We start from the raw sequence: 25,582 nt of genomic DNA on the forward strand, positions 1-25,582 counted from the left end.
AATTGACAACAATTGGCAACACTGATAGTAATTAAAGTGCAGAGAATAATAATGGGCAAACTTATTCGCCAGGTGAAAATTTGCTGCAAATTTCCGCGTTTTGCAGCCGGTGAATAAAAGTTTTTTTGACACACAAATTAGTTTCCACTATGCTAATTCACTGAAATGTGAAGGTGCTGAATGCTAGCGTAACATCGGCAGTGAGAGCATTTCATAGCGAATTTTCTCTAGCTTTCATTTATGTCTAGCGAAACATCTCTAGCACTCTTACTTAAGTTAATTTGAATAGGGCGGGTACCTAAAAGTTGTATGAATGTCTTTAATAGTAATGTTGGTGCAAATGCTTGAATTGGACACTTTTTAAAACAAATGTCCAATGAGCCATAATAAAGACAGAAGAGATCCTCTAATCCCCTAGACATGAGTCCACCCTTTGATGTTTAATAGTTTGGACTGTTGAAGACAATTCCGCTTTAAGAAAGAAAAGTCGCCAGCGCTTTTAATAACTTTATTGCATTTCCGGCATACAGGATATGATGTCACTGACATGAGATTGAGGAGGATCAGTTTATCAGTTCACCTGGTCTGAGGAGGTAAAGTAAACTCAGGAGAAATTCAATATATTGGGATAGCAAATCACGGAAAACAGCAAAGAGCAGAATACCTGCTATTCAATCTTTATTGTGCATTTCACACTAACTAAACTCAGGAGAAATGTAACGTTCAGTAAAATTTGCACTTTAGTGAATTTGCGAAGTAACGTCCGTTCACCAGAGAGAAAAGTTGCCTGGTGATAGAGTGTAAACGAACGCTTGCAATGGTCTTGTTTGCTAGCGAATTGTCCACTACGCCTGTTAGTGATTTGGCGCTGTCCCTGCGGATGTGATTTTTGGTGAATTTTCGCTAGCGACGGCCCCATCACACTTTAGTGAATCTGCCCCTTAGTGTTTTAGTACTGGACAATCAAGATCAGTAAATATTTAACATCACATTGCCCCACTAACAAGCAATTTTGGTCTTTGTCTCCACTAATAGGACAAGTCTTGATTTTAAATCTTTGGGAGATATATTTTCAGCATTCAAGCTATTTTATTATTCAATATTTACCGAATATGTTTTTGCAAATTAATATAATAGAGTTCTTTCAGTTTTAAGATTTTTCAAAATCAAGCTTTTTCTTTTTTTACAATCCAGGTTTCAGAACAAACTCAGATAGTAACCCATAACTTTCCATTTTAACTTTATTGCATTTCCTAAATCAGATACGTATAGTTATTATTTCTATTTATATATTTTCATTTTATTAACTTAAGCCATAAGTCCAGACAATCAACTGCAATCAAAGCAATCTATATAAAGAAGCAAAGAAAAATATTTCATTATCAAGATACACTTTCTACTGACGTCTATGGCATCTTCACAGTTTTGCACAATCCCAACCATTTCTTTCCAATGAAATCAATTTACAGGAAAGATGTTCTTGGAATATTATACTCACCTGATTTGCACCTACCAGAACCACCCCAGATACTGTGAAACCATAGGAAGATTTCCATGAGCATCTCCCAATGTGTAACCTGCTCTGCATTTCTCCTGCCATTTTGCTAACACAATCCCAACCATTTCTTTCCAATGAAATCACTTTACAAGAAAGATGTTCTTGGAATATTATACTCACCTGATTTGTACCTACCAGAACCACCCCAGATACTGTGGAACCATAGGAAGATGTCCATGAGCTTCTCCCAATGTGTAACCTGCTCTGCATTTCTCCTGCCATTTTGCTAACACAATCCCAACCATTTCTTTCCAATGAAATCACTTTACAGGAAAGATGTTCTTGGAATATTATACACACCTTATTTGAACCAATTTGAATGGCACCAGATACTCACTGGCCTGGGAGGATAACCAACTCCATTTTGTTTAACTGGATTTCTCGTTGTCACTGTCACTATCATAGCAATGAAATGTACAATAGGCAATTCTCTGCAATCACTTTCTATATATATATATATACAGTTTCAAGAGAATCTCTGTAGGCACAAGTCTTAACTGTCTCATGGGAATCAGTATTTAGATCTTTGAACATCAACATAGAGCCAGGAACAAAATGAAAAGACCAATTAGTAAATTGTATTACTATATTACAGTATTAGAACCAAAGAAAGATTGTGCATTGGTGGCTGAACATTTTTAATTTTATTTTTTCCAACTCAACTTAAGTTTCTCCCAATCTTGAATCTGCTCAGTATTTTTTCACCAATCTGCCAACAGAATAGTAACTTATTTAAAGAAGAAAGAAGTAAAAGAAAGTGTGAGGAAGAAAATAAATCTTAATGAAATAGGATAAGGAAATGTGCATTGCTTTGGCTCAAAAGCACTTACTGTTCCCCACAAGCTCATCTTCATTTCTTAGAGACTGTGCTGTATTCCAATTGGCTCCTTGGTCCTTATGGTGATTAAACATCCTCCCAGTCTCCCCACACTGGCCCTGGGCAAGGAGCATGTCCAATGGATTGTATGTTGAAGTTGCACATGCTCAGTGATTGTGCCCTTTCACTGCATTTAGTTGGTGTCACACACATGTGAGAAGCAGAAAGTGGCCACAATGCAACTACAACTGTGCGGCTTTGGACACAATTACCTTTTATGAATTGCAGTTTGTTGAGCAATGAGGCCTCCTAAAGTTGTGAGACTTCCCTATTATAATTTAATGGATACATAGAGGGATTCTAATGGTAACACATCCACAATAGCTACTCCAGAATTGATTTGGCGGGACAGAGAGAATCTAAAATAAAGCAGTGCGCATGGTCTGACTACAGCCTTGTAATGGTGGTGGTGGAACTGGAAACCCTTCTATTACACACCCTGCCTGAAAATGAATAAGAGTCTGCTGGTTGACCCTGATTAAACAAAGTTCGTCAAACATCTGCTATTAAAACTGGCCACTGACCCACCAAAACGAATGATGCATGGATATCAATAATCCGTAAAACCAATATAGACCCATTATTCCCCAGAAATTATAGGCCAGTTTCGATTCTCAATCGTGATGTAATAATCTTGGGCACAATTTTATATAAAACCTTTATTTCATAGTTTATGCAAATAAGTCTAAGCACTTGATAGCAGAAAAGCTTTTGATACACTAAACTGGATGTACATATTGGCCCTCATGAAGATAATAGGACTGGGTCCAATTTTATTAAAACATAAAAACATATTATGCTTGCCCAGAGCCAACTCAAACTGTCCTCCGCTAGTCCACTAGTTGACATCTTTATCCAATGTGGTACAAGGCAAAGGTGCCCACTTTCTCCAGCCCTCCTTGCCCTAGCCATGGAGTTGCTAGTGAGGGAAAAGATAGACATTCAGGGCCTTAGGGTCAAAGATAATGAAAGAAAACCATTTGCTAATGATTTAATGATATTTCTAAGTAAACCATTCACATCTCTACTGTACCTTAACACTCTTTGATAACATCAACTTTACCATCAACCCAGATACATCTGAAATGCTTCCCTGCAATCTGCCTTACTTACTTACCTAATCTTAGTACTTTGAAATAAATAAAAATTATTGCCACCAAAGTATTGACACATTATGGATGACAGTATTTGGCTCACATGGTTGAAAATTACCCCCAACTTTTCTCAGCTCAGCATATGTGAACACTCAATGCCCAACTCAAGGACTAAAAGTTATGATATAGATAGTTCATATCTTAATTGATTTTCAATAAAATGTAGAACCCAGATGCTGCATTTATTTTATTTGTTTGTTTTTTCCTTCTCCTTTGCATTACTTTTCATATATCTGCTTTTGAAAATGACTGTGATAATCAGTCCATTTTATATGTATCCACTAAAACAATCCTTAAACTTTTTAAGTTTAAAAAATAATCATTTAAAACTGGCACTAGGATTATGTAGGATAGACCTCAGGTGAAATGTGTTTTGAGGCTAGTAATAAGATCTGAATACAATTTGATGCAGGCTGCAGGTGAGTCCAACATTTTCTAATGGGAACACAAGTGGTCTATACAACTCATTAGATTAATAAGATGATTTCATTTAGTGTAGTATCACAATCCATTTAAAGTAACTGTCCCCTTGTGTATAACTCATCTTTCAGCTTCAGATAAACAATGAGTTATGAACAAATATGGGGAGGCACATTTATCAAGGGTTGAATTTCGAAATTCATGTGAGTTTTTTTAAACTCCCTTAAATTCAAATGAATTTGAAATTTAACTTGGGGAAATTTATTAATAAAATCTTATTTTCAAAATGAAAAAACCCAAAAACTTGAATCACATTAGATTCAAATTCAATCAAACAGTCAGGAAGGCTGCAAACAAATCAGAATTGATCCCTGGACCTTTCCCATTGACTTAAACAGCAATTTGGCAGGTTTTCGGTGGCAGACGGTCAAATTCGAATTCTTAAAGAGCCAGAGTATGATAAATCTCATAAATCAAATTTAAATTTTTTAAAAATCTCGAATCGAGTTTAGATAATTCCCTAGTCAAATATTGACCATAAAAAAATTGTGAAATTCAAATTTTCAATTTGACCCTTAATAAATCTGCCCTCTAGGTGCTTGAGGTAATCTATTTAATATTCTTTGAAGGACATCTCTGATATCTTTACTTCTAAGGCTGTAAATAAGTGGGTTGACCAATGGGGTCACTACTGTGTATAACAGAGATAGAACTTTGCTTATGGTCTGGGATTCTTTTTTGGGGGGGACCACATAAACAGCAGTTAGAGCCCCATAAAATATGGAGACCACAGCCAAGTGGGAGCTGCAGGTGGAGAAGGCTTTTTGTCTCCCAGTATTGGACACTATCTTTAGGATTGCATGGGCAATACAGATATAGGATATAGTGATCAGTATAAAGGGGATGAAAATCACAGGGACAGACTGTAACATTATATTTATATGCACCAGGTAAGTGTCTGAGCAAGAAAGCTCTACTATAGGAAAGAAATCACAGAAGAAATGGTTAATAGTGTTTTGGTCACAGAACTGTAAGGTAGCCATAATATTGGCAATAATGAGTACAGCAATGAGGCTAAGCAACCATGAAACAAATATTAATGTAACACAAACCCTGTGGGACATTATAGAAGAGTAACGCAGTGGGTTACAGATGGCCACATATCTGTCATAGGACATTACTGCTAGAAGGAAAATTTCAAAGGCTTCTGTCAGAGAAAAAAAATAAAATTGGACCAGACAGTCAACAAAGTATAATGTGGCTCCTTCATTTATTACAGTTTGGAGCAGGATGGGGACAATAATTGTTGACTCTAGAACATCACATGCAGACAATTGCTGGAGAAAGAAGTACATGGGGGACTGGAGGTTCCGGCTGGAGGACACCAACACTATGATGAGAACATTCTCACAAATTATCATAATGTAAATCAGAAGGAACAGAGAGAACAGCGGAATCTTGAAGTTATGGAGATTCTGAAATCCCAAGAGAACAATCTCACTGACCAATGTTTGGTTCTTCATGGACATTTCCTGGAAAGAAAAGTGAATCATAAAAAAGTTATTCAGAGCTCAGATGTTGGATTATTAGCTAAACACAATGCCATACTCAACTTAGTTAATAATATAAAAAATCTTTGAGGAACCCAGGGAGCTACATTTTGGTGAGGAGGTAAGAGTAGTTCCATGATTCTCCTGCATCAAAAGGCACAGCCGTGCTTGATTCCCAACAGAAGGCAGGAAAGGCTGAGCAACACCAGGCACAACTATTCAGAAGCACAAGGAGCACATTTTGATTCAAATATGTTTAATGAAAGGGGTTCAACACACAATGCCATACAGTGAGACATGCAGATGTGCAGCAGTGCTTGTGAATGAGCCCTTATGCCTCTGCAAAAGTAGACAAACTGAAATATTACTGACGTATTTCCCACAAAACTTGTGAAAAGGCGAAAAATTCATGAATTTTGACGCCGGCAACAATTCAAATTTGTGTCTGGTGGAAGTGGCGCAGAGTGTGGCAAAGTGGTCAGTGGCGAGAAATTTGCCGGTTAATGAATTTGCTCCAAAGATGGTACCATAAATTGACAACAATTGGCAACACTGATAGTAATTAAAGTGCAGGGAATAATGATGGGGAAATTTATTTGCCAGGTGCAAATTTGCGGTGAATTTCCGCGTTTTGCAGCCGGTGAATAAAAGTTTTTTTGACACACAAATTCGTTACCACTATGCTAATTCACTAAAATGCGAAGGTGCATCTCAACAGCTGAATGCTAGCGTAACATCGGCAGTGAGAGCATTTCATAGAGAATTTTCTCTAGCTTTCATTTATGTCTAGCAAAACATCGCTAACACTCTTACTCTTAGGTTAATTTGAATAGGGCGGTTACCTAAAAGTTGTATGAACGTCTTTAATAGTAATTTTGGTGCAAATGCTTGAATTGGACACTTTTTTAAACAAATGTCCAATGAGCCATAATAAAGACAGAAGAGATCCTCTAATGCCCTAGACATGAGCCCACCCTTATATAAATGTGGCATGTCTCAAAAATTGTTTTAAAAAAATTGTTTACACAAATGTTTAATAGTTTGGACTGTTGAAGACAATCCCACTTTAAGAAAAGAAAAGTCGCCAGCGCTTTTAATAACTTTAATGCATTTCCGGCATACAGGATATGATGTCACTGACATGAGATTGAGGAGGATCAGTTTATCAGTTCACCTGGTCTGAGGTGGTAAAGTAAACTCAGGAGAAACGTAACGTAACGTTCAGTAAAATTTGCACTTTAGTGAATTTGAGAAGTAACGACCGTTCACCAGAGAGAAAAGTTGCCTGGTGATAGAGTGTAAACGAACGCTTGCAATGGTCTTGTTTGCTAGCGAATTGTCCACTACGCCTGTTAGTGATTTGGCGCTCTCCCTGCGGATGTGATTTCTGGTGAATTTTCGCTAGCGACGGCCCCATCACACTTTAGTGAATCTGCCCCTTAGTGTTTTAGTATTGGACAATCAAGATCAGTAAATATTTAACATCACATTGCCCCACTATAACAAACAATTTTGGTCTTTGTCTCCACTAATAGGACAAGTCTTGATTTTTAATCTTTGGGTTCCAACACCCCCCACACCTGTGTTATGCCTCTGCTTGAATTTTATTAATCCATGAGTGAAATGTCTGATAGTCAATGTCAATATTAATGAACTGGAAGACGTGTTTATTCTTTCTTCCCTGTGACATAAGGGGGAACTATTGCGAAATTGCAATATTAAATTTAATATGAGCTTCATCATACTAAACAAAAAACAAAAATCTAAAAGTAACGAATTACAAATTCGGACCCATTTCTAAAATAATCAAGTTAATCTTTGTTTTCCCATTCCTCTCTTCATGCAGAAGTTGGGAGTCTGATTTTTAATGAAAGTTGGGAGGTCAAATGCAGCCTTTTCGCTGGGCTCCTTTTGTCTGGAAGATGTATAAAACTACAGTCTTTTAAAATCACCAGAAAAACTCCCATTATACATTGGATTTGTTCCAAAGTCAGGTATTTTGTTAGATTTTGCTTGTGTTAAGTCAACTGTAACATATCTGCTAGAAAATGAATCAAAATCTGGTGCACAATTCCTGCAAGAATGCATGACTGACATATTCAGTATCAGTTGGCACCATTAAAATTATATAATTATAAATTGTAAGGTTGATACTGTGAGCAACTACAATTCTAGGGGCTGCATAGATTTGGCATCTCTTCCTAGCATGGACTCCCATGGACTCAGGAAACTTGCCTTTTCTTTGGTTCCCATCTGCCTATTTTAACTGTAGCTTTGGTCTTTGGGGTTATTTACTAACACTTAAATTTAGAAAAAACAAATTATACAAACAAAGCAGACCAAACTCCCTTCCACAAATTGGACAAATGTATCAATATTTTTTTTTAAAAAAAATGAGTGCAACAAAATCAAGGGTCAATTAGTATTGTACGATTGACACCCTGAAAACTCGACTTTATTGGATTATTGGATGAAAACCACAACTGTTTTGGATTATCCAAATCAGATCACAGTGTCAAGAAACATCTTGAGGGACATCTGCCATTGACTTCTACATGACCTCAACAGGTTTATATGGAGTATTTTCAGATTTAGATTCTTAGCAGCTTTGGGGTATGATAAATCAGTAAAAAAGTTTTTTTTTCATAAAATATTACAGTTTTCTCCTTAAAAACTTTTACAAGAAAAAAAATCAAATTCTAATAAATGGGCTTCATAATGTCATTAAAATTTACGTTAAAAGTAAAAACCAGATTACAGAAACTGCTGTTTCATAATTCCTAATAAGATATTCAGCAGCAGATGAGAGCACTAATGCTTGGGGACATATTTATTAAAATTCAAACACAATTCTCAAGTTTGAATATTTTTTAATTCAAATTTTCCAAGCCCAAAAGTTTGCTATTTATCAGTTGAAAATTTGAATGTAAAACTTGAAATCAATGGAAGGAATATTTTCAACATTCAAGCTATTTTATTATTCAATATTTTGCATTAAAAACTGCAAATTAATTTAATAGAGTTCTTTCAGTTTTAAGATTTTTCAAAATCAAGCTTTTTTTTTACAATCCAGGTTTCAGAAGAAACTCAGATAGTAACCCATAACTTTCCATTTTAACTGAATTGCATTTCCTAAATCAGATACGTATTGTTACTATTTTTTTTATATATTTTCATTAAAATTATATTATAAAATTAATTCTGAATGTTTGAGATTTTGAATGTAAAACTTTGCCAGCTAAAATCTGTAGAGGGTCTGTAGAAATGAAAATATTTTCAACATTCAAGCTATTTTACAATTCAATATTTTGCATTTAAAGTTCTTTCAGTTTTAACATTTTTCAAAATCAAGCTTTTTTTTTACAATCCAGGTTTTAGAACAAATTCTGAAAGCAACCCATTACTTTCCATTTTAACTGCATTGAATTTCCTAAATCAGATAAGTATCGTTATTATTTCTATCTTTTTTTATATACAGATGAAGCCACTTGGATTTGTGAGTTAAATGCGTCATGACTCAGAGTTAATTGAAGAAACTGTGTTATCTAAAGTTATCTTAACTCATTAAATGCATTTAACCTTTTCATTAGCATACCAAAGCACCATTGTTCACAATGGTGAATGCTTTAATTAGATGGGATGTTGTGACACAGTTTTCTGTGTTAAATGAGATAAATGGGATATCTGTGTTTAGTTATTCTGTGTCAAACAGACAAACCAAAGTGGCTGCATCTGTATATATGTATATTTTATTAACTTACGTCATAAAAGTCCAGACAGTCAACTGCAATCTATATAAAGAAGCAGAGAAAAATATTTCATTATCAAGGTTATTATTAAGATACACTTCCTACTGACGTCTATGGCATTGTCTCCATTTTGCTAACACAATCCCAACCATTTCTTTCCAATGAAATCACTTTACAGGAAAGATGTTCTTGGAATATTATACTCACCTGATTTGCACCTACCAGAACCACCCCAGATACAGTGGAACCATAGGAAGATGTCCATGAGCTTCTCCCAATGTGCAACCTGCTCTGCATTTCTCCTGCCATTTTGCTAACACAATCCAAACCATTTCTTTCCAATGAAAACACTTTACAGGAAAGATGTTCTTGAAATATTATACACACCTGATTTGAACCAATTTGAATGGCACCAGATATTCACTGGCCTAGGAGGATAACCAACTCCATTTTGTTTAACTGGATTTCTTGTTGTCACTGTCACTATCATAGCAATGAAATGTACAATAGGCAATTCTCTGCAATCACTTTACATATATATATATACAATATGAAGAGAATCTCTGTAGGCAAAAGCCTTAATTGTCTCATGGGAATCAGTATTTAGATCTTTGAACATCAACATAGAGCCAGGAAAAAAAATGAAAAGACCAATTAGTAAATTATATTACTATATTACAGTATTAGAACCAATGAAAGATTGTGCATTGATGGCTGAACATTTTTAATTTTATTATTTCCAGCGCCCATGAGTTTCTCCCAATCTTGAATCTGCTCAGTATTTTTTCACCAATTTGCCAACAGAATAGTAACTTATTTAACGAAGAAAGAAATAAAACAAAGTGTGAGGAAGAAAAGAAATCTTAATGAAATACTATAGGATAAGGAAAGGTGTATTGCTTTGGCTCTACAGCACTTACTGTTCTCCACCAGCTCATCTTCATTTCTTAGAGACTGTGCTGTATTCCAATTGGCTCCTTTGTCCTTATGGTGATTAAACATCCTCCCAGTCTCCCCACACTGGCCCTGGGCAAGGAGCATGTCCAATGGATTGTATGTTGAAGTTGCACATACTCAGTGATTGTGCCCTTTCACTGCATTTAGTTGGTGTCACACACATGTGAGAAGCAGAAAGTGGCCACAATGCAACTACAACTGTGTGGCTTTGGACACAATTACATTTTATGAATTGCAGTTTGTTGAGCAATGAGGCCTTCTAAAGTTGTGAGACTTCACTATTATGATTTAATGGATACATAGAGGGATTCTAATGGTAACACATCCACAATAGCTACTCGAGAATTGATTTGGCGGGGCAGAGAGAATCTAAAATAAAGCAGTGCGCATGGTCTGACTACAGCCTTGTAATGGTGGTGCTGGAACTGGAAACCCTTCTATTACACACCCTGCCTGAAAATGAATAAGAGTCTGCTGGAAGACCCTAAATTAAACAAAGTTTGTCACACATCTACTATTACAACTGGCCAATGACCCACCAAAATGAATGATGCATGGATGTCAATAATCTGTAAAACCAATGTAGACCCATTATTTACCAGAAATTATAGGCCGGTTTCGATTCTCAATCGTGATGTAAAAATCTTGGGCACAATTTTATATAAAAACTTAAGTGTATGCAAATAAGTCTAATTTCATAGTGTATGCAACTAAGTCTAAGCACTTGATAGCAGAAAAGCTTTTGATACACTAAACTGGAAGTACATATTGGCCCTCATGGAGATAATAGGACTGGGTCCAATTTTATTAAAACATTAAAAACATATTATGCTTGCCCCAGAGACAACTCAACCTGCCCTCCACTAGTCCACTAGTTGACGTCTTTATCCAATGTGGTACAAGGCAAAGGTGCCCACTTTCTCCAGCCCTCCTTGCCCTAGCCATGGAGTTGCTAGTGAGGGAAAAGGTAGACAATCAGGGCCTTAGGGTCAAAGATAACAAAAGAAAAACATCAATATTTGCTAATGATTTGATGATAAACCATTCACACATCTACTGTACATTAACACTCTTTGATAACATCAACTTTACCATCAACCCAGATACATCTGAAATGCTTCCCTGCAATCTGCCAACGCATACATTGGATTTAACGTGCAGACTGAATACATACATCCCTGGGAGTTAAACTTATACCTCATTTATCTTCAAAGTACAAAACCAATTTCCCTCCATTAATCAAATCATTAACTTAGAACTTACTGAATTGGAATAAACACAATATATGTTGGAATGATAGAATTCATTGTGTTAAAATGGTTCTGTTCTGGTTCTGCCAAATATTCTATATCTTTTTAGGATGCCAAGGCAGCAAGGTTAATAATAGTCAGTAACTGGAAAAACCTGGACTCATATTAAGTACTTTGAAATAAATAAAAGTATTGCCACCAAAGTATTTCCACATTATTGATGACAGTATTTGGCTCACATGGTTGAAAATGACCCTCAACTTTTCTCAGCTCAGCATATGTGAACACTCAATGCCCAACTCAAGGACTAAACGTTATGATATAGATAGTTCATATCTTAATTGATTTTCAATAAAATGTAGAACCCAGATGCTGCATTTATTTTATTTGTTTGTTTTTTCTTTCTCCTTTGCATTACTTTTCATATATCTGCTTTTGAAAATGACTGTGATAATCAGTCCATTTTATATGTATCCACTAAAACAATCCTTAAACTTTTTAAGTTTAAAAAATAATCATTTAAAGCTGGCACTAGGATTATGTAGGATAGACCTCAGGTGAAATGTGTTTTGAGGCTAGTAATAAGATCTGAATACAATTTGATGCAGGCTGCAGGTAAGTCCAACATTTTCTAATGGGAACATAAGTGGTCTATACAACTCATTAGATTAATAAGATGATTTAATTTAGTGTAGTATCACAGTCCATTTAAAGTAACTGTCCCCTTGTGTATAACTCATCTTTCAGCTTCAGATAAACAATGAGTTATGAACATATATGGGGAGGCACATTTATCAAGGGTCAAATTTCGAATTCAGTGAGTTTTTTTAACTTCCTTAAATTCAAATGAATTAGAAATTCAACTTGGTGAAATTTATTAATGAAATCTAATTTTCAAAATGAAAATGACCAAAAACTCCAATCAAATTAGATTCAAATTCAATCAAACAGTCAGGAAGGCTGCAAACAAATCCAAATTGATCCCTGGACCTTTCCCATTGACTTAAACAGCAATTCGGCACGATTTAAGTGGCAGATAGTCGAATTCAAATTCTTAATGGGCCAGAGTATGATAAATTTCAAAAATCAAATTTAAATTTTTAAAAAATCTCAAATTGAGTTTTGACTAATGACTAATTCCACTAATTGACTAATTCCCTAGTCAAATATTGACCATATAAAAATTGGAAAATTTAAATTCAAATTTTCAATTTGACCCTTAATAAATCTGCCCTCTAGGTGCTTGATGTAATCTATTTAATACTCTTTGAAGGACATCTCTGATATCTTTACTTCTAAGGCTGTAAATAAGTGGGTTAACCAATGGGGTCACTACTGTGTATAACAGAGACAGAACTTTGCTTATGGTCTGCAATTCTTTTCTGGGGGGGACCACATAAATAGCAATTAGAGCCCCATAAAATATGGAGACCACAGCCAAGTGGGAGCTGCAGGTGGAGAAGGCTTTTTGTCTCCCGGTATTGGACACTATCTTTAGGATTGCATGGGCAATACAGATATATGATACAGTGATCAGTATAAAGGGGATGAAAATCACAGGGATAGACTGTAACATAATATTTATATGCACCAGGTAAGTGTCTGAGCAAGAAAGCTCTACTATAGGAAAGAAATCACAGAAGAAATGGTTAATAGTGTTTTGGTCACAGAACTGTAAGGTAGCCATAATTTTGGCAATAATGAGTACTCCAATGAGACTAAGCAACCATGAAACAAATATTAATGTAACACAAACCCTGTGGGACATTATAGAAGAGTAACGCAGTGGGATACAGATGGCCACATATCTGTCATAGGACATTACTACTAGAAGAAAACACTCAAAGGCTTCTGTCAGAGAAAAAAAATAAAATTGGACCAGACAGTCAACAAAGTACATTGTGGCTCCTACATTTATTATAGTTTGGAGCAGGATGGGGACAATAATTGTTGACTCTAGAAAGTCACATGCAGACAATTGCTGGAGAAAGAAGTACATGGGGGACTGGAGGTTCCGGCTGGATGACACCAACACTATGATGAGAACATTCTCACAAATTATCATAATGTAAATCAGAAGGAACAGAGAGAACAGGGGAATCTTGAAGTTATGGAGATTCTGAAATCCCAAGAGAACAATCTCACTGACCAATGTTTGGTTCTTCATGGACATTTCCTGGACAGAAAAGTGAATCATAAAAAAGTTATTCAGAGCTCAGATGTTGGATTATTAGCTAAACACAATGCCATACTCAACTTAGTTAATAATATAAAAAATCTTTGGGGAACCCAGGGAGCTACATTTTGGTGAGGAGGTAAGAGTAGTTCCATGATTCTTCTGCATCAAAAGGCACAGCCGTGCTTGATTCCCAACAGAAGGCAGGAAAGGCTGAGCAACACCAGGCACAACTATTCAGAAGCACAAGGAGCACATTTTGATTCAAATATGTTTAATGAAAGGGGTTCAACACACAATGCCATACAGTGAGACATGCAGATGTGCAGCAGTGCTTGTGAATGAGCCCTTATGCCTCTGCAAAATTAGACAAACTGAAATATTACTAAAGTATTTTCCACGAAATTTGCAAAAAGGTAAAAAATTCATGAATTTTGACGCTTGCAACAATTCAAATTTGTGCCTGTCGAAGTGGCGCAGAGTGTGGCAAAGTGGTCAGTGGCGAGAAATTTGCCCGTTAGTGAATTTGCTCCAAAGATGGTACCATAAATTGACAACAATTGGCAACACTGATAGTAATTAAAGTGCAGGGAATAATGATGGGGAAATTTATTTGCCAGGTGCAAATTTGCGGTGAATTTCCGCGTTTTGCAGCCGGTGAATAAAAGTTTTTTTGACACACAAATTCGTTACCACTATGCTAATTCACTAAAATGCGAAGGTGCATCTCAACAGCTGAATGCTAGCGTAACATCGGCAGTGAGAGCATTTCATAGAGAATTTTCTCTAGCTTTCATTTATGTCTAGCAAAACATCGCTAACACTCTTACTCTTAGGTTAATTTGAATAGGGCGGTTACCTAAAAGTTGTATGAACGTCTTTAATAGTAATTTTGGTGCAAATGCTTGAATTGGACACTTTTTTAAACAAATGTCCAATGAGCCATAATAAAGACAGAAGAGATCCTCTAATGCCCTAGACATGAGCCCACCCTTATATAAATGTGGCATGTCTCAAAAATTGTTTTAAAAAAATTGTTTACACAAATGTTTAATAGTTTGGACTGTTGAAGACAATCCCACTTTAAGAAAAGAAAAGTCGCCAGCGCTTTTAATAACTTTTATGCATTTCCGGCATACAGGATATGATGTCACTGACATGAGATTGAGGAGGATCAGTTTATCAGTTCACCTGGTCTGAGTTGGTAAAGTAAACTCAGGCGAAACGTAACGTTCAATGAAATTTGTACTTTAGTGAATTTGCGAAGTAACAACCGTTCACCAGAGAGAAAAGTTGCCTGGTGATAGAGTGTAAACGAACGCTTGCAATGGTCTTGTTTGCTAGCGAATTGTCCACTACGCCTGTTAGTGATTTGGCGCTGTCCCTACGGATGTGATTTCTGGTGAATTTTCGCTAGCGACGGCCCCATCACACTTTAGTGAATCTGCCCCTTTGTGTTTTAGTATTGGACAATCAAGATCAGTAAATATTTAACATCACATTGCCCCACTATAACAAGCAATTTTGGTCTTTGTCTCCACTAACAGGACAAGTCTTGGTTTTAAATCTCTGGGAGGTATATTTTCAACATTCAAGCTATTTTACTGTTCAATATTTTGCATTTAAAACTGAATTTGTAAAACTCAAACGGATGTATGTTTTTGCAAATTAATAAAAAAGAGTTCTTTCAGTTTTAAGATTTTTCAAAATCAAGCTTTTTCTTTTTTTACAATCCAGGTTTCAGAACAAACTCAGATAGTAACCCATAACGTTCCATTTTAACGTTATTGCATTTCCTAAATCAGATACGTATACTGTAGTTATTATTTCTTTTATATATTTTCATTTTATTAACTTAAGCCATAAGTCCAGACAGTCAACTGCAATCAAAGCAATCTATATAAAGAAGCAAAGAAAAATATTTCATTATCAAGATTATTATCAAGATACACTTTCTACTGACGTCTATGGCATCTTCACCGTTTTGCACAATCCCAACCATTTCTTTCCAATGAAATCACTTTACAGGAAAGATGTTCTTGGAATATTATACTCACCTGATTTGTACCTACCAGAACCACCCCAGATACTGTGGAACCATAGGAAGATGTCCATGAGTTTCTCCCAATGTGTAACCTGCTCTGCATTTCTCCTGCCATTTTGCTAACACAATCCCAACCATTTCTTTCCAATGAAATCACTTTACAGGAAAGATGTTCTTGGAATATTATACTCACCTGATTTGTACCTACCAGAACCACCCCAGATACTGTGGAACCATAGGAAGATGTCCATGAGCTTCTCCCAATGTGTAACCTGCTCTGCATTTCTCCTGCCATTTTGCTAACACAATCCCAACCATTTCTTTCCAAAGAAATCAGTTCACAGGTGAGATGTTCTTGGAATGTTATACTCATCTGATTTGTACCTACCAGAACCACCCCAGATACTGTGGAACCATAGGAAGATGTCCATGAGCTTCTCCCAATGTGTAACCTGCTCTGCCATTTCTCCTGCCATTTTGCTAACACAATCCCAACCATTTCTTTCCAATAAAATCACTTTACAGGAAAGATGTTCTTGGAATATTATACACACCTGATTTGAACCAGTTTGAATGGCACCAGATACTCACTGGCCTGGGAGGATAACCAACTCCATTTTGTTTAACTGGATTTCTTGTTGTCACTGTCACTATCATAGCAATGAAATGTACAATAGGCAATTCTCTTCAATCACTTTTTATATATATACAGTATCAAGAGAATCTCTGTAGGCAAAAGCCTTAATTGTCTCATGGGAATCAGTATTTAGATCTTTGAACATCAACAAAGAGCCAGGAAAAAAATGAAAAGACCAATTAGTAAATTGTATTACTATATTACAGTATTAGAACCAATGAAAGATTGTGCATTGATGGCTGAACATTTTTAATTTTATTGTTTCCAGCGCCCATGAGTTTCTCCCAATCTTGAATCTGCTCAGTATTTTTTCACCAATTTGCCAACAGATTAGTAACTTAATTAAAGAAGACAGAAGTAAAACAAAGTGTGAGGAAGAAAAGAAATCTTAATGAAATACTATAGGATAAGGAAAGGTGCATTGCTTTGGCTCTACAGCACTTACTGTTCCCCACCAGCTCATCTTCATTTCTTAGAGACTGTGCTGTATTCCAATTGGCTCCTTGGTCCTTATGGTGATTAAACATCCTCCCAGTCTCCCCACACTGGCCCTGGGCAAGGAGCATGTCCAATGGATTGTATGTTGAAGTTGCACATGCTCAGTGATTGTGCCCTTTCACTGCATTTAGTTGGTGTCACACCAACTAAATTTGATTCTCAATCATGATGTAATAATCTTGGGCACAATTTTATATAAAAACTTAATTTCATAGTGTATGCAAATAAGTCTAATTTCATAGTGTATGCAAATAAGTCTAAGCACTTGATAGCAGAAAAGCTTTTGATACACTAAACCGGAAGTACATATTGGCCCTCTTGGAGATAATAGGACTGGGTCCAATTTTATTAAAACATAAAAACATATTATGCTTGCCCCAGAGCCAACTCAAACTGCCCTCCACTAGTCCACTAGTTGACATCTTTATCCAATGTGGTACAAGGCAAAGGTGCCCACTTTCTCCAGCCCTCCTTGCCCTAGCCATGGAGTTGCTAGTGAAGGAAAAGGTAGACATTCAGTGCTTAAGAGTCAAAGATAACAAAAGAAAAACATCAATATTTGCTAATGATTTGATGATAAACCATTCACATCCCTACTGTACCTTAACACTCTTTGATAACATCAACTTAACCATCAACCCAGATACATCTGAAATGCTTCCCTGCAATCTGCCAACGCATACATTGGATTTAACGTGCAGACTGAATACATACATCCCTGGGAGTAAAACTTATACCTCATTTATCTTCAATGTACAAAACCAATTTCCCTCCATTAATCAAATCATTAACTTAGAACTTACTGAATTGGAATAAACACAGTATATGTTGGAATGATAGAATTCATTGTGTTAAAATGGTTCTGTTCTGGTTCTGCCACATATTCTATATCTTTTTAGGATGCCAAGGCAGCAAGGTTAATAATAGCCAGTAACTGGAAAAACCTGGACTCATATTAAGTACTTTGAAATAAATAAAAATTATTGCCACCAAAGTATTGACACATTATGGATGACAATAAAATGTAGAACCCAGATGCTGCATTTATTTTATTTGTTTGTTTTTTCCTTCTCCTTTGCATTACTTTTCATATATCTGCTTTTGAAAATGACTGTGATAATCAGTCCATTTTATATGTATCCACTAAAACAATCCTTAAAATTTTTAAGTTTAAAAAAATAATCATTTAAAGCTGGCACTAGGATTATGTGGGATAGACCTCAGGTGAAATGTGTATTGAGGCTAGTAATAAGATCTGAATACAATTTGATGCAGGCTGCAGGTGAGTCCAACATTTTCTAATGGGAACATAAGTGGTCTATACAACTCATTAGATTAATAAGATGATTTCATTTAGTGTAGTATCACAATCCATTTAAAGTAACTGTCCCCCTGTATATAACTCATCTTTCAGCTTCAGATAAACAATGAGTTATGAACATATATGGGGAGGCACATTTATCAAGGGTTGAATTTCGAATTCATGTGAGTTTTTTTAAACTCCCTTAAATTCAAATGAATTAGAAATTCAACTTGGTGAAATTTATTAATAAAATCTAATTTTCAAAATGAAAATGACCAAAAAATAGAATCAAATTAGATTTAAATTCAAACAGTCAGGAAGGCTGCAAACAAATCCAAATTGATCCCTGGACCTTTCCCATTGACTTAAACAGAAATTCGGCAGGTTTTAGGTGGCAGATAGTCGAATTCGAATTCTTAATGGGTCAGAGTATGCTAAATCTCAAAAATCAAATTTACATTTTTAAAAATCTCAAATCGAGTTTTGACTAATGACTAATTCCACTAATTGACTAATTCCCTAGTCAAATATTGACCAAAAAAAAATTGGAAAATTTAAATTCAAATTTTCAATTTGACCCTTAATAAATCTGCCCTCTAGGTGCTTGATGTAATCTATTTAATATTCTTTGAAGGACATCTCTGATATCTTTACTTCTAAGGCTGTAAATAAGTGGGTTAACCAATGGGGTCACTATTGTGTATAATAGAGACAGAACTTTGCTTATGGTCTGCAATTCTTTTCTGGGGGGGACCACATAAATAGCAGTTAGAGCCCCATAAAATATGGAGACCACAGCCAAGTGGGAGCTGCAGGTGGAGAAGGCTTTTTGTCTCCCGGTATTGGACACTATCTTTAGGATTGCATGGGCAATACAGATATATGATACAGTGATCAGTATAAAGGGGATGAAAATCACAGGGATAGACTGTAACATAATATTTATATGCACCAGGTAAGTGTCTGAGCAAGAAAGCTCTACTATAGGAAATAAATCACAGAAGAAATGGTTAATAGTGTTTTGGTCACAGAACTGTAAGGTAGCCATAATTTTGGCAATAATGAGTACGGCAATGAGACTAAGCAACCATGAAACAAATATTAATGTAACACAAACCCTGTGGGACATTATAGAAGTGTAATGCAGTGGGATACAGATGGCCACATATCTGTCATAGGACATTACTGCTAGAAGGAAACACTCAAAGGCTTCTGTCAGAGAAAAAAAATAAAATTGGACCAGACAGTCAACAAAGTACATTGTGGCTCCTTCATTTATTACAGTTTGGAGCAGGATGGGGACAATAATTGTTGACTCTAGAAAGTCACATGCAGACAGTTGCTGGAGAAAGAAGTACATGGGGGACTGGAGGTTCCGGCTGGAGGACACCAACACTATGATGAGGACGTTCTCCCAAATTATCATAATGTAAATCAGAAGGAACAGAGAGAACAGAGGAATCTTGAAGTTATGGAGATTCTGAAATCCCAAGAGAACAATCTCACTGACCAATGTTTGGTTCTTCATGGACATTTCCTGGAAGGAAAAGTGCATCATAAAAAAGTATTCAGAGCTCAGATGTTGGATTATTAGCTAAACACATTGCCATACTCAACTTAGTTAATATAAAAAATCTTTGGGGAACCCAGGGAGCTACATTTTGGTGAGGAGGTAAGAGTAGTTCCATGATTCTTCTGCATCAAAAGGCACAGCCGTGCTTGATTCCCAACAGAAGGCAGGAAAGACTGAGCAACACCAGGCACAACTATTCAGAAGCACAAGGAGCACATTTTGATTCAAATATGTTTAATGAAAGGGGTTCAACACACAATGCCATACAGTGAGACATGCAGAGTGTGGCAAAGTGGTCACTGGCGAGAAATTTGCCCGTTAGCTAATTTGCTCCAAAGATGGTTCCATAACGTGACAACAATTGGCAACACTAAGGGGCAAATTCACTAAGCGCCGAAGCGCCGAACGCTAGCGTTAATTCGCTAGCGTTTGTCATTTTCGTTACTGCGCAAATTTACTAACGAACGCTGGCGTTGTTTTGCTAGTGTTACTTCGCACCCTTACGCCTGGCGAATTTTCGCTATCGACGTAACTACGCAAATTCACTAACTTGCGCAGTGTACTGAACGCTACCTTTTTACGCTAGACTTCCTTCGCCACCTCAGACCTGGCGAAGCGCAATAGAGTAGATAGGGATTGTTTCAAAAAAAGTCAAAATTTTTTCTAAGTCCCAAAAAACGCTGGCGTGTTTTCTACATTATGGGTGATAGGCTGAAAAAGATCGAAAAAGTTTTTTGGGGCTCCCCTTCTTCCCCCCTACATTTCCTGACTCATGGCAACTTACCTAGACAGTGGGCACATGTGTAGGGCAAAATAAAAATTTTATTTGATGATTTGAAGGTTTTCTAGGCATTTGTAGTGCTGATACGTATTCCTCCATTGAAATTTGAATTTGGCGCCGTATGCAAATTAGCCTTCTCTAGCGTAACTTCGCTTTACATAGTGAATCAACGCTAGCACAACTTCGCAACCTTACGCTACCCCTGAGCGCAACTTCGGATTTTAGTGAATTTGCGAAGCCCTGGCGAAACTACGCCTGGCGAAGTGCGGCGAAGTGCGGCGAATTTGCGCCTGGTGCAACTTCGCATCTTAGTGAATTTGCCCCAAAAAGTGCAGGGAATAGTGATGGGAAAATTTATTCGCCAGGTGCAAATTTTTCTGCAAATTTGCTGCAAATTTCCACGTTTTGCAGCTGGTGAATAAAAATTTTTTTGACACACAAATTCATTACCACTATGCTAATTCACTAAAATGTGAAGGTGCATCTCAACAGCTGAATGCTAGCGTTACATCGGCAGTGAGAGCATTTCATAGAGAATTTTCTCTAGCTTTCATTTATGTCTAGCGAAACATTGCAAGCACTCAATGAACCATAATAAAGTCAGTTGAGATCCTCTAATGTCCTAGACATGAGCCCACCCTTATATAAATGTGGCATGTCTCACAAAAAAAATTGTTTACACAAATGTTTAATAGTTTGGACGGTTGAAGAAAATTCCGCTTTAAGACAGAAAAGTCGCCAGCGCTTTTAATAACTTTAATGCATTTCTGGCATTCAGGATATGATGTCACTGACATGAGATTGAGGAGGATCAGTTTATCAGTTCACCTGGTCTGAGGAGAGAAAAGTTGCCTGGTGATAGAGTGTAAACGAACGCTTGCAATGGTCTTGTTTGCTAGTGAATTGTCCACTACGCCTGTTAGTGATTTGGCGCTGTCCCTGTGATTTCTGGTGAATTTTCGCTAGCGACGGCCCCATCACACTTTAGTGAATCTGCCCCTTTGTGTTTTAGTATTGGACAATCAAGATCAGTAAATATTTAACATCACATTGCCCCACTATAACAAACTATTTTGGTCTTTGTCTCCACTAATAGGACAAGTCTTGATTTTAATCTTTGGGTTCCAACACCCCCCATACCTGTGTTATGACTCTGCTTGAATTTTATTAATCCATGAGTGAAATGTCTGATAGTCAATGTCAATATTAATGAAATTGAAAAAAGTTTATTCTTTCTTTCCTTGGATATTGCAAAATTGCAATATTAAATTTAATATGAGCTTCATCATACTAAGCAAAAAACAAAAATCTAAAAATAATGAATTACAAATTCTGACCCATTTCTAAAATAATCAAGTTAATCTTTGTTTTCCCATTCCTCTCTTCATGCAGAAGTTGGGAGTCTGATTTTAATGACAGTTGGGAGGTCAAATGCAGCCTTTTCGCTGGGCTCCTTTTGTCTAGAAGATGTATAAAACTACAGTCTTTTAAAATCACCAGAAAAACTCCCATTCTACATTGGATTTGTTCCAAAGTCAGTTATATTGTTAGATTTTGCTTGTGTTAAGTCAGCTGTAACATATCTGCTAGAAAATGAATCAAAATCTGGTGCACAATTCCTACAAGAATGAAGAGAAAGACAGAATGAAGAGAAACAGATAACTGGGAGTTAAGATGTTAATATAAACTAGATTATTTCAGAAACAGTACATATTTTAGAAAAAGTTTGTTGTTTCAGTATGATAAAGCTTATATTAAATTTTCATTTTCAGGATAGTTCCCATTTTAAGGATAGACAAAGAAGGGTGTCCTAGAAAAATGTCTCTAAATATATTGAACACTTAGGGGCACATTTACTTAGGGTCGAATATCGAGGGTTAATTAACCCTCGATATTCGACTGTCGAAGTTAAATCCTTCGACTTCGAATATCGAAGTTGAAGGATTTAGCGCTATTTGAACGATCAAATGATTCAAAGGATTTTAATCCATCGTTCGAACGATTTTCTAGCCAAATTGGCTAGAAAGCCTATGGGGACCTTCCCCATAGGCTATAATATTGATGCTCGGTAGGTTTTAGGTGGCGAAATAGGTGGTCGAAATTGTTTTTTAAAGAGACAGTACTTCGGCTATAGAATGGTCGAATAGTCGAAACGATTTTTAGTTGAAACGTTCAATTCGAAGTCGAAGTCCTAGTCGAAGTAGCCAATTCGATGGTTGAAGTAGCCAAAAAAAAAAAACGTTCGAAATTCAAAGTATTTTTTATTCTATTCCTTCATTCGAGCTAAGTAAATGTGCCCCTTAATTCCTTGAAAATTGCAGAGGCTCCATTTAACAGAAAACCATGAAAGGAATATTGTAGCACCATATTGATAACTGCTGGGAAAAATAATTTAGTGATTTAGTGTTCTGTCCATGTATAAATAAATGTAGTTGATTGTTTGTTAATTCCTCTTAATTGTCTTTTATGAATCAGACCTGTAAAACATGATTCCAAATAAGTCAGTTTATGAGCACTGTCATCAAGATCTTATGGTGAGAAGGAAGGAGTTGCATCTACATGGATGATACGACTGACATATTCAGTATCAGTTGGCACCATTAAGATTAATAACTGTAAGGTTGATACTGTGAGCAACTACAATTCTAGGGGCTGCATAGATTTGGCATCTCTTCCTAGCATGGACTCCCATGGACTCAGGAAACTTGACTTTTCTTAGGTTCCCATCTGCCTATTTTAACTGTAGCTTTGGTCTTTGGGGTTATTTACTAATACTCAAATTTATACATCTACCATTGACTTCTACATGACCTCAACAGGTTTATATGGAGTATTTTCAGATTCTTAGCAGCTTTGGGGTATGATAAATCTGTAATAAAGTTTTTTTTCATTAAAAATTTTCCCCTAAAAACTTTTACCAGAAAAAAATCAAATTCTAATAAATGGGCTTCATAATGTCATTAAAATTTACATTAAAAGGAAAAACTAGATTTCAGAAACTGCTGTTTCATAATTCCTAATAAGATATTTAGCAGCAGATGAGAGCACTAATGCTTGGGGACATATTTATTAAAATTCAAACTCAATTCTCAAGTTTGAATATTTTTTAATTCAAATTTTCCAAGCCCAAAAGTTTGTTATTTATCAGTTGGAAATTTGAATGTAAAACTTGAAATCAATGGAAGGAATATTTTCAACATTCAAGCTATTTCATTATTCAATATTTTGCATTAAAAACTGAATTTGTAAAACTCAAAGGGATGTATGTTTTTGCAAATTAATAAAATCAAGTTCTTTCAGTTTTAAGATTTTTACAATCCAGGTTTCAGAACAAACTCAGATAGTAACCCATAACTTTCCATTTTAACGTTATTGCATTTCCTAAATCAGATACGTATAGTTATTATTTCTTTTTATATATTTTCATTTTATTAACTTAAGCCATAAAAGTCCAGACAATGAACTGCAATCAAAGCAATCTATATAAATAAGTAGAGAAAAATATTTAATTATCAAGATTATTATCAAGATACACTTTCAACTGACGTCTATGGCATCTTCGCCGTTTTGCACAATCCCAACCATTTCTTTCCAATGAAATCACTTTACAGGAAAGATGTTCTTGGAATATTATACTCACCTGATTTGTACCTACCAGAACTGCCCCAGATACAGTGGAACCATAGGAAGATGTCCATGAGCTTCTCCCAATGTGTAACCTGCTCTGTATTTCTCCTGCCATTTTGCTAACACAATCCCAACCATTTCTTACCAATGAAATCACTTTACAGGAAAGATGTTCTTGGAATATTATACTCACCTGATTTGAACCAATTTGAATGGCACCAGATACTCACTGGCCTGGGAGGATAACCAACTCCATTTTGTTTTACTGGGTTTCTTGTTGTCACTGTCACTATCATAGCAATGAAATGTACAATAGGCAATTCTCTGCAATCACTTTCTATATATATATATACAGTATCAAGAGAATCTCTGTAGGCACAAGCCTTAACTGTCTCATGGGAATCAGGATTTAGATCTTTGAACATCACAAAAAATGAAAAGACCAATTAGTAAGTTGTATTACTATATTACAGTATTAGAACCAATGAAAGATTGTGCATTGATGGCTGAACATTTTTAATTTTATTGTTTCCAGCGCCCATGAGTTTCTCCCAATCTTGAATCTGCTCAATATTTTTTCACCAATTTGCCAACAGATTAGTAACTTATTTAAAGAAGAAAGAAATAAAACAAAGTGTGAGGAAGAAAATAAATCTTAATGAAATACTATAGGATAAGGAAAGGTGCATTGCTTTGGCTCTACAGCACTTACTGTTCTCCACCAGCTCATCTTCATTTCTTAGAGACTGTGCTGTATTCCAATTGGCTCCTTGGTCGTTATGGTGATTAAACATCCTCCCAGTCTCCCCACACTGGCCCTGGGCAAAGAGCATGTCCAATGGATTGTATGTTGAAGTTGCACATGCTCAGTGATTGTGCCCTTTCACTGCATTTAGTTGGTGTCACACACATGTGAGAAGCAGAAAGTGGCCACAATGCAACTACAACTGTGCGGCTTTGGACACAATTACATTTTATGAATTGCAGTTTGTTGAACAATGAGGTCTCCTAAAGATGTGAGACTTCACTATTATAATTTAATGGATACATAGAGGGATTCTAATGGTAACACATCGACAATAGCTACTCCAGAATTGATTTGGCGGGACAGAGAGAATCTAAAATAAAGCAGTGCGCATGGTCTGACCACAGCCTTGTGATGGTGGTGGTGGAACTGGAAACCCTTCTATTACACACCCTGCCTGGAAATGAATAAGAGTCTGCTGGTTGACCCTGATTAAACAAAGTTTGTCACACATCTGCTATTAAAACTGGTCACTGACCCACCAAAATGAATGATGCATGGATATCAATAATCCGTAAAACCAATATAGACCCATTATTCACCAGAAATTATAGGCCAGTATCAATTCACAATCGTGATGTAAAAATCTTGGGCACGATTGCGCTTTGCCTAGGGCGCAAAGG

General features: G+C 36.2%; 3 protein-coding genes across 3 annotated transcripts; all 3 read right to left on the reverse strand.

Annotated features, from left to right (window-relative positions):
- Positions 1-4,584: 4,584 nt before the first annotated feature.
- Positions 4,585-5,538, reverse strand: LOC108710676 (olfactory receptor 11L1). Its single transcript, XM_018251790.2, has one exon. The coding sequence runs from the start codon at positions 5,536-5,538 to the stop codon at positions 4,585-4,587; it is 954 nt and encodes a 317-aa protein (XP_018107279.2).
- A 7,196-nt stretch (positions 5,539-12,734) lies between these two features.
- Positions 12,735-13,688, reverse strand: LOC108710677 (olfactory receptor 11L1). Its single transcript, XM_018251791.1, has one exon. The coding sequence runs from the start codon at positions 13,686-13,688 to the stop codon at positions 12,735-12,737; it is 954 nt and encodes a 317-aa protein (XP_018107280.1).
- Positions 13,689-18,753: 5,065 nt separating this feature from the next.
- On the reverse strand, positions 18,754-19,707 carry LOC108710678 (olfactory receptor 11L1). The gene has a single exon (XM_018251793.1). The coding sequence runs from the start codon at positions 19,705-19,707 to the stop codon at positions 18,754-18,756; it is 954 nt and encodes a 317-aa protein (XP_018107282.1).
- Positions 19,708-25,582: the final 5,875 nt, after the last annotated feature.

The sequence above is a fragment of the Xenopus laevis genome, chromosome 3L, assembly GCF_017654675.1.
Source record: "Xenopus laevis strain J_2021 chromosome 3L, Xenopus_laevis_v10.1, whole genome shotgun sequence".
NCBI classification, from domain to species: Eukaryota; Metazoa; Chordata; class Amphibia; order Anura; family Pipidae; genus Xenopus; species Xenopus laevis.